Here is a 15,815-nt window from a genome sequence, read left to right on the forward strand (position 1 = left end):
CCCGCCCCGCCCAGGCTCCGCCCCCTCTCCCCACCCGCCCCCTCCGCGAGCTGCCCCTGCCCACCCCGAGCCTGACTCCGAAGCGCGTCGGCTATTTCCGGAGAGTAGCTGAAGGAGTAAGCAGGCGGCGGCTTCGGCTGCTTCCGAAAACACCCGAAGCGACGGTTTTGCCAGGTCTCCGTAACTTTTCGGAGATCAGCTTCTCAACGTTCGGAGGTTTCTGCGGGTCCTCGCGTTCCTCTGCACCCAGCCCCCTCTAGGGGTTCGGCGTCTTCCGACAATTCAAACCGTCCCAGCCTATGACTTCTTCCGCAGACGCGCCCCGCCTTCTCTGCCGGCCCTGTCCAAGCAATCGTCCACTTCCAACAAGCGTAACCGTCCCGGACTTCGGCCCCTGCCGAAGGTTTCCGGTGCTTGCCCTCGGGTCCCTCCAGAGATTACGCTCGATTCCAAAATTCGGCTCTTTCCGGAGATTCCACTCGTTCACTCCTCCTCTCCCGGAGAACTTCGGCTCCTTCCGCCTCCGCTTCGTGAAGGCCTCACTCACGGGGCACAGCTTCGGCCTTTTCCGTCGGCGCTTCGGCTCCTTCCGGCTTCGGGAACAGAAAAGGGAGGGAGGACTGAGGCAAGATGGGTCAGGGAAAGGGATACAGAAAAGGGGGCGGGGTACCGGCTCTCGGCACCTGGCTCTCCCTGTGAGGAGAATGGAAGAAAAGAAGAGCCAACCTGGCGGAGGACCTGAGAAGGTTGCGTGGGACAAAAGCAGCCAGCGAGCGAAGGGTGCGCGAAGCCGCTGCGGAGGTTGCCTGCGCGGCTTTGTGCGCCTGCGCGGGGTGGAAACCGAGGGGCCGAAACGGACTTCGGCGCCTGCGTAGAAATCTGTCCGTGGCGAGGTTCCTCACTGCTCCAGTAAGGAGGGGGACGGGTTCCAGAGTCCGCAGCGCGCGTGCGCGCGGGATTTTCCCTTCCCGGAGGGAAAGTACCGTACTCCTGACCGTTGGGCAAGGCCGCCCTCTCCTGGTTGCCTAGGCAGCCGAGTGAAGGGTGCGCTTGTCCCTCCCGCCGCGCAGGCGCAGGAGGCAGTTGGAAATGTTACGTCCGATAAAATGATCTGTCTCCTTACCGCCCCCTGGCGGGCCGGCGGAACCGTCTGCCCAGACTGCCCCTGGTCTCCCCCGCCCCCCCCCCCCGTGGCCGCGGCTGGAGGTCATTGAGTCCCGCCTCCTGCCGCCCCTTCGCTGCTCCGGAGAACCCAGCCGGGAGTGTCCACACTTTTCTTCCAGAGCTCTGCGCCCTCCGAGTTCCCTGGGACACAGATGCTTCTCCCCCTCCCACCTCTTGCCTCCAGGGGGCTAATTACACCCTGTCCTCCCCAACCTCCCCGCTCCCCGCCTGGCCGCCGCTCCCTGGAACTAGCTCACCAGCCCCGTCACCATCTCCGTGGCGACAGCCGCCCCCTTCCAGGCACGTTCCCCTCCTAGGAAGAGGCTGAGGCCCAGTTTATTCCAAATTTTCACGTCTCTTTTTTAATTTAAATTCTCTGAATAATTATCTGTCTCATGTGGAATGGGAGTGGTCGGTCCGGGAATGTGGGTGGGCAGCTCCTGGCAGGGGAACGGGCGGGCCAGCCTCTCCCGGGGCGAGGGCATACACAGACTCCCCCGCGTCCCCCGGGGAGAGGGGCACCCGGCCAGCCGGCGTTCCCGGGCGCCAGGGGCCCGGCGAGGGCAGGGCTGGCGCGGCCCGCGTGGCGGAGGACGCCGTGTTCAGGAAGGGGCGGCGGCTCTGGGGATCCTTCCCACCGGGGAGTGAGGACGATGCTAGGACGGCGGGGAAAGGGGACAGGTCTATATACAGGGGGGCCCCGGGGTGGGTGGGAGTGGGGGCCTGCGAGAGGAGGAGGAGCGCGCGCAAAGACGCCGCGCGCCGTGGAGGCCCCGTGCGGAGCGCCCGGCTCGTGCAGCAGGGCCGGCATCACCGCTTGAAGCGGTAGGTGATGGGGAGCAGCAGCTTGCTCTTCTTGAGCGCCTGCACCTTCTTGAGCGTCTCGTCGTCCAGGGCCAGGAAGCAGCGGCGGGAGTACTCGAGCAGCCGCTCCTTGGAGGGGTCGAACTCTCCCACCTCAGCCAGCTTCTCGGGGGCCACAATGAGCAGCTCGGCGATGGGCGTGGTCAGCGCCACCGTGTTGCGGTCCACGCGGTGGTGCTCGAAGGCTCGCGACATGCTCTTCAGCTTCTGGAAGGTGCCCAGGATCTTCTTGTAGCGGCAGAGAACCCCATCCGCGTCCTTCACTGCGGGGCCCGGGGTAGGGGGCGGAGGAGACGAGGTGGGGCGCACAAAGGGAAGGAATGGGCACAGGGAGAGAAGAGCCAAGGCCAGAAAGGCATGGAGAACAACACGGAAAACAGGAGGAAGGGGAGACGGACAAGTGCAGGTGGAGTTCGGGCCAGTGGGAAATTGAAGGTAGGCCCAGAGAGGATGAGGAGAGAAATGAGCAGAGACTAGGTTAAACCATGAGTTCCCAGACCCCCACCTGAGCCACAGCCCCCTCACACCCCACCCAGTCAGGTAGGGTCCAGCGCCCTCCTCTTTTTCACTGATGAAGAAACTTAGGCTCAGGAAGAGTAAGGAAGTACCCAAGGTAGCCCTGCTGGTGAGGGTGGCCCGAGATATAAGGAAGGTAAACCCAGGACCACACTTGGATGGGAGGCAGTGGAGCCAGGTCTGGGCTTTTCACAGCTAAGGAGGCCAAGGCTTGGAGAGCAGAGGGGGACCTCTCGGGAGGACACACAGCAGGTCCGCGCCCCACGCACCCCGCTCACCCCGCTGTCTCTCCCGGGCCTTGGGCTTCCCCAGGCGCCTCCGGCCAGCGCTTCCCTTCTGCCTCTGCCTCCGCCTCTCGCTGGCGCTGCCTTCTTCGGACGCTCCGCTGAGGGAGGAGGCTGCTGACTCCAGGTCAGAGGCCTCGCCCCCCGCCCCACCCCGGCTGTCCCCCTCCACTCGCCGGGGCCCGGGCTTCACCCGGCAGTGGTCCTCTGGGGAGAGAGAGACACACACACACATGAACTGGGGGACCAGACATCACATCACAGATCCCAGGGGGAAATTATGGGGCCTCAGAGCCTGGAGACCAAGTCCCCAAACTGGAGTCCCCAACGACACACGGACAGAGTGCAGTATAGACGCAGGGGATGGCTGAAAAGAGTATAACTGGCTGGCGTTTGGGGGAGGCAGTCATGGGCAGGAGTTTCCCAGAGGTCTGGGGGAGGGGGCCAAGTTGACTAGGACCAGAGATCCCAGGAGGGTCTGTGACTACATGGGGTTTCCATAGTAGAGGAGGGGTTTTCTGGGGACTTGATGGGACCTCCAGAGAGTGGAGTCTGGAAACCCAGGAGGCAGGCAAGACCTTGGCTGGGAGGCATGGCAGACCGTGAGATATTGGGGGCACTGGGTCTGGCAGGCTGGGGAAGGTGACCACTTCTGCCTGGATGGAGGGAGCCAGCTGAGGCTCAGATACAGTCCTCCAAAAGGTGAGTTAGGAGACAAGTTTTGTGTTGGGGTCCCCAATGAGAAAATCCAGAGGCCCTGGGCCCCAAACACGGGGAAGGGGGCAAGTTGCCCAGGATGGAACCATCAGAGTGAGAAGATGGTGCTAGGTGCTGGTGACCCAGGCTCCAGAGCAGAGGAAAAGCCAGATGCCCAGAGGCTGGGGTCCCAAGTAACTGAAACACTAAATGACCACAAGCCTCCCTTGCCCAGACTTTTGAGGGAAAGGTGTGAACTCACAGAGAGGGATGGGGGAGCTTTGGAGGGGACTTCCCAGCCAGGGAGTTGCAAGGGCCCTACTGGGGCTTCCATGGGGGGGTGGTCTCCAAGACATGGACTGAAGATATGGTAAGGGAATGCCCTGACCACCTGAGGAAGGGAATGAGTGTAGTGCTCAAAATATGTTAACAAGCAGGGCTCGGCATCCCACCAATCAGAAGAAAATACTCGCTGTAAACTGGCTTGGCCTTAGGACAGCATGAATATCAGCTGTAGCAGCTCCCTGGGCTGCTACTGGTCAGGCATTATAGCAGTGCCAGGTAAGCAGGTGGAGGCTGCCCAGAATTCTGAGGCAGGATATGGGGGAAAACAGATGCTGAGATCCCCACCCAAAGAGGTCCCATCAGGGGAGGGGCTGAGTCCAGTGGCAAGGGACTTGATATCTTTCCTGGGGAAGAAGCATTCATTAGCCAAGCTGTGAGACAGGTTGGGTGGGAAGATGGTATCAAACAGGGCTGGGGGGTGAGGCTGGAAGCTTGGACTCTTGGTCCTCCAAGACCAGGCTGAGGTGAGGGGCAGGCCCCTGAGGAAACACAAAGGACCAGGGTGGAGATGAGGAAGGCTGACCCTAGTAGTCAGGAAGAAGGAACCTAGACACTCAGGTCCCAGAGTCCCTGAAGGCACTGTAGGTAGGCTGAGGAAGCTGACTTCATGGTGCTTGAGGCTGGTGAGATTTGGGGGAACCAACAGGGAAGGCAGGGGATAGACAGTACCTGGGGATGACAGAACTTGGACATCAAGAAGGAAATCGGGCTTGGGGTCCCCAAAACAGGCAGAGGGCTCTTGGAGAGGTTAAGATGCCAGGTCCCCACAGAGCCAGCAGAGCGGTAGGGCTTCAGGCCTGTGGGTGATCTGGGTGCCAGAATGCCCAGGAGTGGGTCAGGGAGGGGACTATATCTGTGCCCCCCCACCTGCATCCATCCGGGCAGAAGAGATGAATTTGTCCAGCTGACACCGCAAGAAGTCCCTCTCTTCCTCCAGGTCCTCTATGCGCTTCTGCAACCAGGAGTTCCTCTCCAGGGCCATGTGTAGCTGGGCCTTGACGCTGTTCATTAGGGCTAGGGTTGGGGATGCAGCCTCCGGGGGCTCTGGGGACAGCAGGGAGCAGCAGGGAATACAGGTCACACTCCAGGGCTCTGGCGGCACCCTGATGGTTCCAGTCCCTCCATGACCCTCTCAGCTCACCCTCAAAGTTTCCCCGAGAGGGACTCAGACTGTAAAAGATCTGTGAGTCTAGGTGGGGCGCTTCATCGAAGGGGATGGAGATCTCAAAGGCCTCATCATCCTTTTTCACTGGAGAAGAGAGGACCGGGGTCACCCCAAAGAATTCCTTGGCCTCCTCTGGCCAGCCCCAACCACAGCAGCCCTGGACAGGAGGGGGCAGGGCGGGCAGGCCATATTGGGACAAGGGTAGGGAAGAGGACCCAGCTTCCTCACTTGTCCGCCTCCGGCTGCTTCGGTCATTCATGGCTCTGCTTCCTGCGGATCCGGCAGCTGAGCGCCTCAGGGGCACTGGACAGAAACAGCAGCCACAGATGGAGGGAAGTGGATGGACTCGGGGGCCCTGGCCCCTCAGAAGTGAGAGAGGAAGGACCTGTGGGCCTGGACTCCAGGACTGAGGTGAGGTGTCAAACTCCTGGAATCTAGGGAATGAGGGTGCAGGGGGCCCAGACGCCTAGGTCCTGGGGGAGAAGTGACTGGGGACCTGGGCTCCTGAGTATTGAGAGAAAAGGGAGCTGGAGCCCTAAATTGCTGGTTTCCCATGGGGTGGACAGAACAGAGACACCCTGGCCTGCGTGACAATGACCCTCATTATGGGGCACTTCTCGGCCAAAAGAAGCGGTGGGTGCAGGGGGGAAACTGTGCCCCAACTTCCAAGCACAGCGTGCAGATCCAGCCCACGCACGGTGCCTCCCCCATCCCGGGGAGCCCCACACCCCTCCCCCGCACTCGGGTGGGCGAGCAGGCCCCCTCCCCCATGGTGGGGGGTCCTGGGTGCGTGCGCAGTACGAAGGAAGGTCACGCGTGGGGATGCGCCCCCCGCCCCCGCCCTTTGTCCCGCGGGTGGGAGGGGGGAGCAGTCGTGGAAAGAGGTCCCAGAGAGGGCATGCAACAGCCCAGGGGTGCAAACGCGGCCACCATCCCCCGCCCGTGGATGCCCGGGGTCCGAGGGGCCGGGGCCCCCCGCGCTCACCCACCCGCGCGCGGAATCCGGCCCGGGGACCGACGGTGGCGGCGGCGCCCATGCCCGGCGCCGGGGAGCGTCTGCAAAGTGTCAAGGGGAGCGGAGGGAAGCGCCCACCCACCCTCGAGCGGGCGGGGCGGCGGAGGGGGACGAGAGTCTCGGAACTGGGCAGCGGAGCGGCGAGGGACGCAGGGACTCGACCGGTCCTGCCAGCCCAGCGCTCCTCCTCCAAGGAGTCCCCCGGCCCAGGTGAGAATCCCCGTTTGCGGCGAAGGCCAGGGAATGCACTTGTGTGATGGCCCCTTATGTCGCTCCCCCCCGCCCTCGCCGAAACCCAGGCAGGGAACGTCACGAAATTCCCATCCTGGAGAGCTGGCGCGGCTCCGGGGGTCCCCCGGGTGGGTGGCGATGCGCTGAGAGGCCCAGGAGAAGGCAGCGGAGTGCGTGAGACAGCCAGGAAAGTTGAAGTGAAAGGAGAATCCCATTTTGGCAATCTTCCAGGAACTGGCTGGTGCAGACCTCCCAAGTGCCCCCATCTCCCACAGCCAGACCCCAAAGGATGTAAAGGCCTAGACAGGGAAGGGGTGTTACCCCCTCCCAGAAAATGAGGGCCAGGAATATACCACCCCCACCCCCATGTTGGCAATTAAGAGCTGGCTTTTGAGCAGAGCTGTATCCCTGTCCTGACCGCTCCTGTTGCTCCTTAGTCTATTTATGCACCTATAAAAGGGGAAGGTTATAATCCCTTCTAAATTCCTTTGCGAAAATGCCATGATACAGGCAAAAGCTCAGGCCAATGCCCCGCCATAGTCAGGGCGCACTTAGTATTTGAGGTCAGATGGTGGTTATGAACCCCGCCTCTGCGTCTTTCCCACCCTGGGGAAGACGTGTGGGACATTTGTTCTGCCCAAAAGGGGGTCAGAAGAAATGAGGCCTAGTACAGTGCCTGGCACAAAATAGACAGAAAAGGAAAATGAATTAAGTAGATGTCTATTAAGCTTAAGGCTCAGCTCCGCCTGCCTTCCTCCTGCTGCTCCATGCTCTGGAATTCTGCCAGCCCTTAAGAGAGCATGGTGTTCATCCTGTGGAGGGAGAATCTAAATGTCTGCACCACCTGGAAAGCTGTGACCACACTCCTCTCCTCTTCCACTGACTTCACAGACAAACTGCAACCTGGATCTAAAAGTCCAGGGGGAGCCACGTGCCCTAGATTGGTCTTTTTCAATCTACAGGTTCCTGGGTGGAGGATTCAATATAGTAGGATGGACTCAGCAGTTTAAAAAATAATGTCAATGAAAGAAACATTCTCATGCCCTGTACATACCAAAGGTAACTACTGTTAAAGAAACTTTTCACATTTATTTTGTGTATCTGTATACTGGGTTGCCATATAAAGTGTGTTTGTTGCAGTGGATTCTAGTTTAAAAAAAATTTTTTTTAATTTAAAAACACTCTTCCCAGATGACACAGGTCTTCAGGAGCTGAGGTGGGCCCAACTCCAATGCAGGCCAACCTTCCCATTCCCCAGCCAGGCAAGCTGAGGCCTGCAGTGAATCAGGCACTTGCTGGGGTCTCCCTGCTAAGCAGCCGTCAAAGATGCTCCAAGGTGCTGTCTCCAAAAACAAACATCAAGTGCTCAAAGTGGGAAACATGTTTATTGTTAGTCCAGTCTCAGGCCTGGTTGGGTGTTGGGAGGCAAATCTGGGGCCCCTTTCCCCAACATCAGCATGGAGACCTTAAAAACGTTATATAGATTCACAATGGCCCCAGCCACTTTTATGAGGCCAGAGAATGTCCACACATGGCACTGTCCCCCCACCCACCACTCTAGTCAAGGCTTCACCATGGCCATGGAATATCTGACGTCTTTGAGGCTAGAGGACTCCATTCCATGTAAGGTCTCATTCCCATCAAAGCTCCAAAACAGGAGGAACTGATGATTACTCACGGGCTCCTCCTTCAGGCATGGCTTGGCCTCCAGGATGAGGTTGGTCTGTGTTTATGTCCAGGGCCCTAGAAGCCAACCTCCAGGCACCAGGTGTCCCCCTGAGTTCCATGGCACCTGGGGCACCCAGCAGCCCAGCTCATGGGTGCTTCCACCGAGTGTGCTTCTGCAGCGTGTTCTGCTCCATAAAGCGGCGAGGGCAGTGTGGGCACTGAAACGGGCGCTCCCCTGAGTGCACCCGGCTGTGCTGGGCCAGCTCACCTGCATCCCGGAAGCGGCGAGGGCAGAGTGGGCAGCCATGGGGCCGCCCACCACCTGCCCGATGAATGGAGTGGTGCCTTGCCAGGTGGCTGGCCCGCTTAAATGCCTTCCCACAGGTGTCACACTCGAAGGGCTTCACCTCCGAGTGGGTGATGCTGTGTCGCTGAAGGTAAGACATGTACTCGAAGACCCTTGAACACACGGGGCAGCTGTAGCACTTTTTCTGGGCTGAGGCCCCATCAGCCCCTGGCTCCCTCTGTGACTCTTCACCCACCAGCACCGTGTAGGGGACACCCTGGGTGTCAATGAGCAGGTAGTGATTGGGCCTTGGAGGGGATGAAGTCTGGGAAGATCCCGTGGAGGAGGAAGGTGCAGGTTCTGGGGACCGTCCTGTCTGACGGGGAGGGTCCTCCATGGCCTCACTGGAGTAAAGTGCCAGGGGCTGAGGGGACAGCAGCACCAGCATCCGGAGGGGTGGCTGAGGACTGGTGCATGGGAGAGAGGAGGAGAATGTTACATAGAAGAGAGATGCTCAGCACCACAGGCTCCACTTTTTTCCCTCTATATACCCGGCCCAGGACCTCTGCCTTCCTCTCCCGTCAGTCTTTCTTCTACCCACTCCTCCATTCAGTGACCCTCTGTAATGTTCCCAGGGTCTCCCTTCTTTGAAAACCTCCCCTATCCTTGGTGCCCCACCACCTAGTGTACACACAGGATCTCTTTACCCTCCATGCACAGCCAGGACCTCGATCTCTCTCCCCTCTGTGCCCTCCCCAAGCCACTGAGTGCCCCACCCAGTAGAGCTCCAGACCTCTTTTCCCTCTATATGGTTTCGACCCGGGTCTGAGTATTGGTTCATCCTACACACTCTACTCAGAAGCCTTTTCTACCACCACTACATAAGGCCAAGCCTACTCCAGTGGACGGCAACCTCAGGATTCCCAGGCTCTAACCCGCCCTCTAGCCTTCTCCCTGAACAATTCTGTGCCCCCTCCCCTCACCCACCTACCTCCAGGTTCTCTCTAGTCCTCGCCCATCCACCACCACCCCCAGCTTTTTCTAGGTCCTAGCGCTCTCCAGGAGCCCACTCCCGGGTCCGCGGCCCTCGCCTTCTGAGCCTGTCTATGTAAGTTCTCGGAAGCGCCCCTCAGAGCCCCAGAACTGCACCCTCTGGACGCCCGCCCCGCGCACAGGTAGTCCTCCACCCGGCCCCGCCCCTCTCCGACACCCGCTCCCAGTTCCCTCCCTCCTCCCGGCCCCCGTACCCGGTGCAGCAGCCTCTCAGGTCCGGGCGACTCCAAATGGCCCCGGGATACCCTTGTAGTTGCAGGCGGCGACGGGACGGGGGCCTCCGAGTGTCCCTTAGGAGCAGGCGGCGCCGGGTAAAGGGAAAGAGAATCGGGGAGAGAGAAGAGGGTCCCAGGGAGGAAGGTGGGGGCGGGGCGCCTGAGCCTTTGCTAAACACCTCCGGCCGGAAACACGTTCCCAGAGAAAGGTTCCCAGGATCTCAAGGTCCGGTCACCTACCCCCACCCCATACCCAACACACACACACGCAAGTAAGAGCCTGAAAATGGAGTGCGGAATGTTTATTGAGCAAAGGGTGGAGGTCGTGAGCAGAAGTGGGGGAGATACAGAAATGAACCAGACCGTGCCTGTGCTCTTTTGTTATCTCTTCCCCTCTAGGACAACAACCAGTTCACCACTTCAGATAGCAGAAAACCAAGGCTCAGAGAGGTCACTTCACTTGAAAAGGCTCACAGCACAGCTGGACCAGAACCCAGTTCCGACTGGCTCCCAGGTCCAGGGAGGGGCAATGACTTTGGTCTACATCACACAGCTAGAAAGAGGGGGAAAGAATGATGCTTCTCCTTTTCGAAGATGGGGAAACTGAGGCCCAGAGTAAGGCAGTAACCTCAGAGCCAGGGAGTGTGTGTGGGAGTGACGCTGTGTGGGTCAGACTTGGTGGCCCAAAGAGAGGCAGGGCAGCACAGGTGTCGAGCTTAGTGGAGGCGCACGTGCTGTGCCAGCTCTGCGGCGTCCTGGAAGCGGCGTGGGCAGAGCGGGCAGGTGTGCGGTGGGCCCGCGCGGGCACGGTGCGTGGCGCGGTGCCGCGACAGGTGGCTGGAGCGCTTGAAGGCCTTTCCGCAGGCGCCGCACGTGAAGGGCTTGAGGTCCGAGTGCGATACACGGTGGCTCTGCAGCCGCAGAGGGCTAGCAAAGACACGGGCGCACTCTGGGCAGCTGTAGCCCTTGCGAGGGCCGGGCTCTCCTGGGGGCGCCTCGCGCTGGGGCGGTGCCCGGGGCTCCTCCTCCAGCTGCACCGTGTACGTGTAGGGGACCCCGTTGGCGTCGATGAGTAGGTGGCGGCCCAGCCGCGGGGGTCGGGGCCCTGCCGCCGAGGAAGGAGTGGAGGAGGGGCCTTCCACCTTGGGGAAAGGGGGAGCCTTGGGGGACGGTGGGTCCATGGCCTCCGGAGAGGAGGACCGAGGGTGGGGTGGCCGCGGCGGCAGCAGCAGCATCTGGAGCGGCAGCTGGGAGCGGCGGAGGGGAAAAAAGTTAAAATCGCCACTGCCTTTTAGGAAAAGCTTCCTAAAAGGGAAAACGTCCCCATCTCACTGTTTGTTACCCTTTCTGTGCCATTGACCCCAACAAAGTAAAAACTCTTCCAGTCCAGATTTCCCAGGTTCCATCATCCTGCATGGAGAATGATCCCCAGCTGCAAAACCCCGCCACAACCAGCCCTCTTCCTCCAGGATCCTCCACTCAGCCCCCAGGTCTGGTCTGAGGGCGTGGTCCTCCCACTTACCTTCCCTTCCCTCCCCTAGACCCACCCCAGCAGGCAATCAATCTCCAAGTCAATTTCTTTCTTTGTTTTCTCAGAAACCCCAGTAAGAACAATTTCCCCCTTTACATCTCACACCAGGGGCCCTCCAGGAACTCTCTAATCGGTCAATTCTTCTCTCCGCAATGCCCAGCCCCAGCTCAGGTTGCATCTTCTTTCCCCCCCCCCCACCCTCCCCCCATCAGCCTCCAGGCATTCCCAGATCTCCGTCCCACTAGATGCCTGAGGGCCTCTCTCACTTTCTCTCTAGGTACATCCCAGAGCCCCACTAACCCAATTCCCCACGTTTCACTAGGTTCCACTATCCTGTTCCTACACACTTGTCTCTCAAGGTCTCACCATCCTCTCCCCACTACGGAACCCATCCTCTCTATTTCATTCCTTATATACACCCCAAGGCTCCCCCTCCCATCTTGCAACCTGCTACTTTCCCCTCAAGGGTCCTCCCCACCCCTACATATGACACTAACCTTTTTACTTCCTTCTATACCCTTTGGGGGCTTCTTTCCACTCTCCGTTATACATACCAAGACCGTTATACATACCAAGACCGTTGGATTCCCTTTCCTACTCTACCTCTCCCAAGCCCCCTTTCCCTCCTTTCCAGATACATATGACTCCTCTTTAACTCTTGTTGGGGGTGGGCGTCCCTCCCCCCCATACATAGCACGGCCCCTCCGCCCCTCTTCTCTTTCACTCTGCTCCCCTTCCTCCTGCAAACCCCAGCGCCCGGGCGCCCTCCATACTCCCAAGCTGCTACAACCCCTGGGGGGTCTTCTTATTCTCCTCTCGTCCATGCATCCGGACCCCACAGTTTCCCTCCCCGCCACACCCCACCCCCACCGCTGAAGGCCCCAGCTCACTCCCGCCAGCCTTGCCCGGCCTCGGAGCCGGCCCCAAGCCAGGCTCCTCCCTCCATCCCGGCCCCCGTACCCGGTGCAGCGGCCTCTCAGGTCCGGAGGAGCGGGCCGAGGTCCCGGGCGGCCCCGGGCTTCCTCTGGCGAGCGCCGGCGTCGGGACCGAGACTTCCGGGCAGCTCCGGGCCGGCGGCGCCGGGGATGCGGGGACTGGGGGCGCGGGCGCGGGGGCGCGAGGGGCGACGACGTCCCTGGGAAAGGAGGCCGGCCGGAAACGCTCGAACTCCGCGCGAAGGTTCCGCTGCCTCTGAGGCGGCTGTTCCCAAAGGCCCGCCTTTATGGAGCGCCTCCGGGGGACCCGGGAACGGGAGACGCGGGTCCCTCCAAAGAAGCCGGTCCCCCTGCTCCCCACCACCACCTTCCCAACAGGAATAATTCAATCGCTTTGACGGAGATCGGCCAATAAACTGAGGTTAAGCAAGGTTAAGTCTTTTGTCCGAAGTCCCACAAGGAATTGGCGCCCAAGTTTGTCCTCTTTCCACTGGGCCACCCTGCCTGCTCAGGCATAGCCACCACACAATGCAGAGGGCGAGAAGGGATATTTCTGTTGGCTGAGCAAACGGGGAACGCGAGGTCCAGAGGCCAGCCGTTTGCTCTGATGTAGCACAAGCCGTTTCTCCAGCAAATGGGAAAACCGAGGCCGGTAGAAGGCCAGACGGTGCTATATATGGAGGTGCAGAAGGGTGGCACTTCCCACTGATCACATGGGGAAACTGAGGCCCAGAGAAGGCCAGACCTTGCCAGATATAGAGGTGGGGAAGGTGGTATCCAGTGGGCACGTGGGGAAACTGAGGGCAAGAGAAGGCCAGATGTTGCCTGCTAAGGAAGCGGGGAAGGGTGGCACTTTCCACAGGGCAGATGGGGAAGCCGAGGCCCACGGAGGCGGTGGGGGCAGAGCCGGCCAGCCGGCGTGTGCGTCAGCGCGGGGGCTCTGGTCACTGGGGCACTCGAAGGCCCGGGCGCAGGCGCGCGCGCCAAGGGCTTGAGCACAGAGTGCGCTGCAACTGCACAGAGGAGTCGCACCCCGGGAGCTGCAGCCCTCGCCCGGCCGCAGCGTGGCGCCCGCAGCTTGTCCTCCCTCCAGCTGCCGTGTACTTGTAGGGCACTCCGCTTGTCCTGGAGCAGGCACTGGTGAGGCGGGGAGAGCGCTGAGGACAGCTGGGGGGCCTGGGGGGATAGGAGGGTGGTAGCCAGAGCTATGTCCTAGACAGTGGTCCACCAGAACTTTCTGCAGTGGTGGAAATGTTCCATGATCTGCACGCTGTCCAGTATGACAGCCACTAGCCACGTGGGATTACTGCACTCTTGAGATGTGGCTAAAGGACCTGAATTTTACATTTTATTTACTTTCCTATAATTTAAATCTAAATAGCCACATGTAACTAGTGGCTACCTACCTCATGGGACAGATCTGAAGACCACCCCTCAACCAGGTGCAAACTGGAGGCTCAAAGGCCACGAGGTTTTGTGGTTTTTTTTTTTTTTTTTAAACATTGTACAGGGCAATGTTTTAAAAGCCAGAGGATGCCCACACAAATTCAAATTGCCAGGTACACTTCAAAAACCACTTCTACATGTGGCAAGAACCAGCTGGAACTGAGAAGGCAGCCACCTTTTCCAGAAAACTTTCAAGTGATCCAACAATTGTGATATGAAGCTAACATTAAAGATCTCTTAGGGCTTCCATGTCCAGAACGACAGCCCCCAGGCCCACAAGGCGATGAGCACTCAAAGCCTGCTCTGTGTTGACATGTGCTGTGCACACACAAAATGCTCAACAGATTCCCAAGACTTAGTACAACAACAACAACAAAAAAGAAATGAGAGAATGCAAATGATCTCACAAATAATTTGATGTTGGATTGCATTTTGAATGATACCTTGGATAGACTGGGTTAAGGAAGGTATGTTATTCAAATTAATTTCACCTGTTTCTTTTCATTATTTTTTAGTGAGGCCACTAGAAAATTTAACATTACACGTGGCTCGAATTTTATTCAGCTAGTACTGCCTAGAAGTTCTTCCTCTAGTAATTTTATTGGGGAGGGCAGGATGAGAAGGCATGCCTGGTGTACGGGGCCTGTCCCTGCTCTGGTCATTTGCCTGCACGTTTAAGGCATTTGAGTTTGTCCTCCTTCCTACTTCCTGGATCACCATCTCATATATCTTCAACCACACCTTCTGCCTACACCACAGTTTCTCAACTTTAGCAGTACTGACATTTGAGACCATAGAATTCTTCATTGTGAGGGGCTGTCCTGTGCACTGTGGGGTGCTGAGCACCATCCTTGGCCTCCACCCACCAGATGCCAGTAGCATCCTCCCCCAAGCCCCAGTGGTGATAACCCAAAATGTCTCCAGATTACCCAATGTCCCCTAGCAGGCAACATCACTCCCAGTTGAGAACCACTGGTTTACTCCTACAGCTCCCCAATCTAAGCCTCCCACCCAATCCCTCTCTTGACTTTCAGGCCCATATAACTAGTTGCATCTAAGACAGCCACACCTGCCACCCCCACCCCACCCCACCCACCCCCACCACTATCCCCAGAAATAATGACAACAATGACCAACATTTATTGAGCCCTTACTCAGGACCAGCCATGCCTAAATTCATTATACCTGCAGAGCAGACCTACCAGGTGAGTTCCATTAGAATCCCTAGTTTACAGATAAGGAAACAGAAGCTCAGAGAGATGGTGTGATTGGCCTAAGGTCACACATCCCTGACCTGAGTCAGTGCATGTGACCCCTGCTGGCAAGCACTTCACACTTCTCCTCAATGCCACCGCCACAGCCACCCCAGCGCAAACCCTGGTTTCCAGCAAACAGCCCCTCCATCCACTTCTTGGAATCCTGACCTCCAGTTCTCATCCCATACAAGCCCAAGATTCTTCTCACAGCTGTGTTGAATGTGACTTCTGCACCATTCAAAACCTTTCCATGTCCCCTGTTACCCTCAGGACCAAGCCCAAGTTCCTCAGCTTGGAATCAGAGGCCATTTGTGAGGTGGTCCAGCCCACACCTCCACCCCACTTCTCATTCCTCTGTTCCAACCACACACAGCATCTCAGAGCCCCCGGCCAGAACTTGAGTTTGCACAGTTCTACATCCAAAGGCTTCTGTGTTCTCCTCTGACTGGCAATTCTTCCCCTTGCCTCTAGTGCCTACCTCCTCCTTAGCCTTCTGGAATCCTATGTACTCTGACCCCCCACCAGGCTGGCTAGGCATCACCAGTACGCCCCACTCACCAGTCCACCAGCTCCAGAAGGATCTTTCTAACACCACCTCTGCTTAAAATCCTCCCAGGGTCCTGCCTACACTATAAACCCCTTAGCCTGGCATTCAAGGCCTCTCACAACCTGGCCTCAACTACCTTTCTCACCCCGGCCCTCACTCAACCCTGACCAGACAGCTGCAATGGATCATGCTGACTTCTCCATTCACACCTCAAATTTTGGGACACTGTGCCTGGCTCATGCTCTGTCTGGGATTTCCATTCCACCACCCCCCCAATACTACCAAATAAACACCTGGGCCCCAGCAATCTCTCTCATCCTCCAGACTCATTTGTGACAGTTTACTCATGTCCCCTGAATTTCAGTTCACACTGAGCATTCATATCCAGGGTCTTGCTTAATCTTCTCAACAGTCCTGGGAGGCTGGCAAAAAGAAGCACCCACTGAGCTCCCGAAAGGGCCAGAGGCTTACCTCGGATCTCCAGGGAGAATGGCAGAGTGATCCCTACTCCAGCACCCTCACCTCCCTCCTGCTGCCCAAAGCCTCCCCAGCCTGCAGCCTGGGCCCTGCCTCCTTCAGGAATCTTTCCTGGATGACC

General features: G+C 58.6%; 3 protein-coding genes across 3 annotated transcripts; all 3 read right to left on the reverse strand.

The window, feature by feature from the left end:
- Positions 1-1,520: 1,520 nt before the first annotated feature.
- Positions 1,521-6,235, reverse strand: CCDC106 (coiled-coil domain containing 106). Its single transcript, XM_012750246.2, has 6 exons — positions 6,024-6,235; positions 5,263-5,337; positions 5,011-5,118; positions 4,737-4,913; positions 2,823-3,035; positions 1,521-2,291 (listed from the first exon to the last, which is right to left on the reverse strand). Exons 2-6 carry the CDS (start codon positions 5,291-5,293, stop codon positions 1,975-1,977), a joined length of 846 nt encoding a protein of 281 aa, XP_012605700.1. The 5' UTR covers positions 5,294-5,337; positions 6,024-6,235; the 3' UTR covers positions 1,521-1,974.
- Positions 6,236-7,349: 1,114 nt separating this feature from the next.
- ZNF581 (zinc finger protein 581) lies at positions 7,350-9,690 on the reverse strand. The gene is made up of 2 exons (XM_012750247.3): positions 9,482-9,690; positions 7,350-8,701 (listed from the first exon to the last, which is right to left on the reverse strand). The coding sequence occupies exon 2, from the start codon at positions 8,680-8,682 to the stop codon at positions 8,095-8,097; it is 588 nt and encodes a 195-aa protein (XP_012605701.1). The 5' UTR covers positions 8,683-8,701; positions 9,482-9,690; the 3' UTR covers positions 7,350-8,094.
- Positions 9,691-9,789: 99 nt separating this feature from the next.
- On the reverse strand, positions 9,790-12,334 carry ZNF580 (zinc finger protein 580). Its single transcript, XM_012750250.3, has 2 exons — positions 11,994-12,334; positions 9,790-10,749 (listed from the first exon to the last, which is right to left on the reverse strand). Exon 2 carries the CDS (start codon positions 10,735-10,737, stop codon positions 10,219-10,221), a length of 519 nt encoding a protein of 172 aa, XP_012605704.1. The 5' UTR covers positions 10,738-10,749; positions 11,994-12,334; the 3' UTR covers positions 9,790-10,218.
- Between the last annotated feature and the right edge of the window lie 3,481 nt (positions 12,335-15,815).

This window comes from Microcebus murinus, chromosome 32, assembly GCF_040939455.1.
Source record: "Microcebus murinus isolate Inina chromosome 32, M.murinus_Inina_mat1.0, whole genome shotgun sequence".
In the NCBI taxonomy this organism is placed as follows: Eukaryota; Metazoa; Chordata; class Mammalia; order Primates; family Cheirogaleidae; genus Microcebus; species Microcebus murinus.

Coding starts and splice junctions, on each gene's coding strand:
- ZNF580 (XM_012750250.3), bottom strand. CDS start 10,737: ATGCTGCTGCTGCCGCCGCGGCCACCCCACCCTCGGTCCTCCTCTCCG.
- CCDC106 (XM_012750246.2), bottom strand. CDS start 5,293: ATGAATGACCGAAGCAGCCGGAGGCGGACAA. Junction 5,119..5,262: donor AAGCAGCCGGAGGCGGACAA/GTGAGGAAGCTG, acceptor TCTCTTCTCCAG/TGAAAAAGGATGATGAGGCC. Junction 4,914..5,010: donor CTCTCGGGGAAACTTTGAGG/GTGAGCTGAGAG, acceptor TGCTGTCCCCAG/AGCCCCCGGAGGCTGCATCC.
- ZNF581 (XM_012750247.3), bottom strand. CDS start 8,682: ATGCTGGTGCTGCTGTCCCCTCAGCCCCTGGCACTTTACTCCAGTGAG.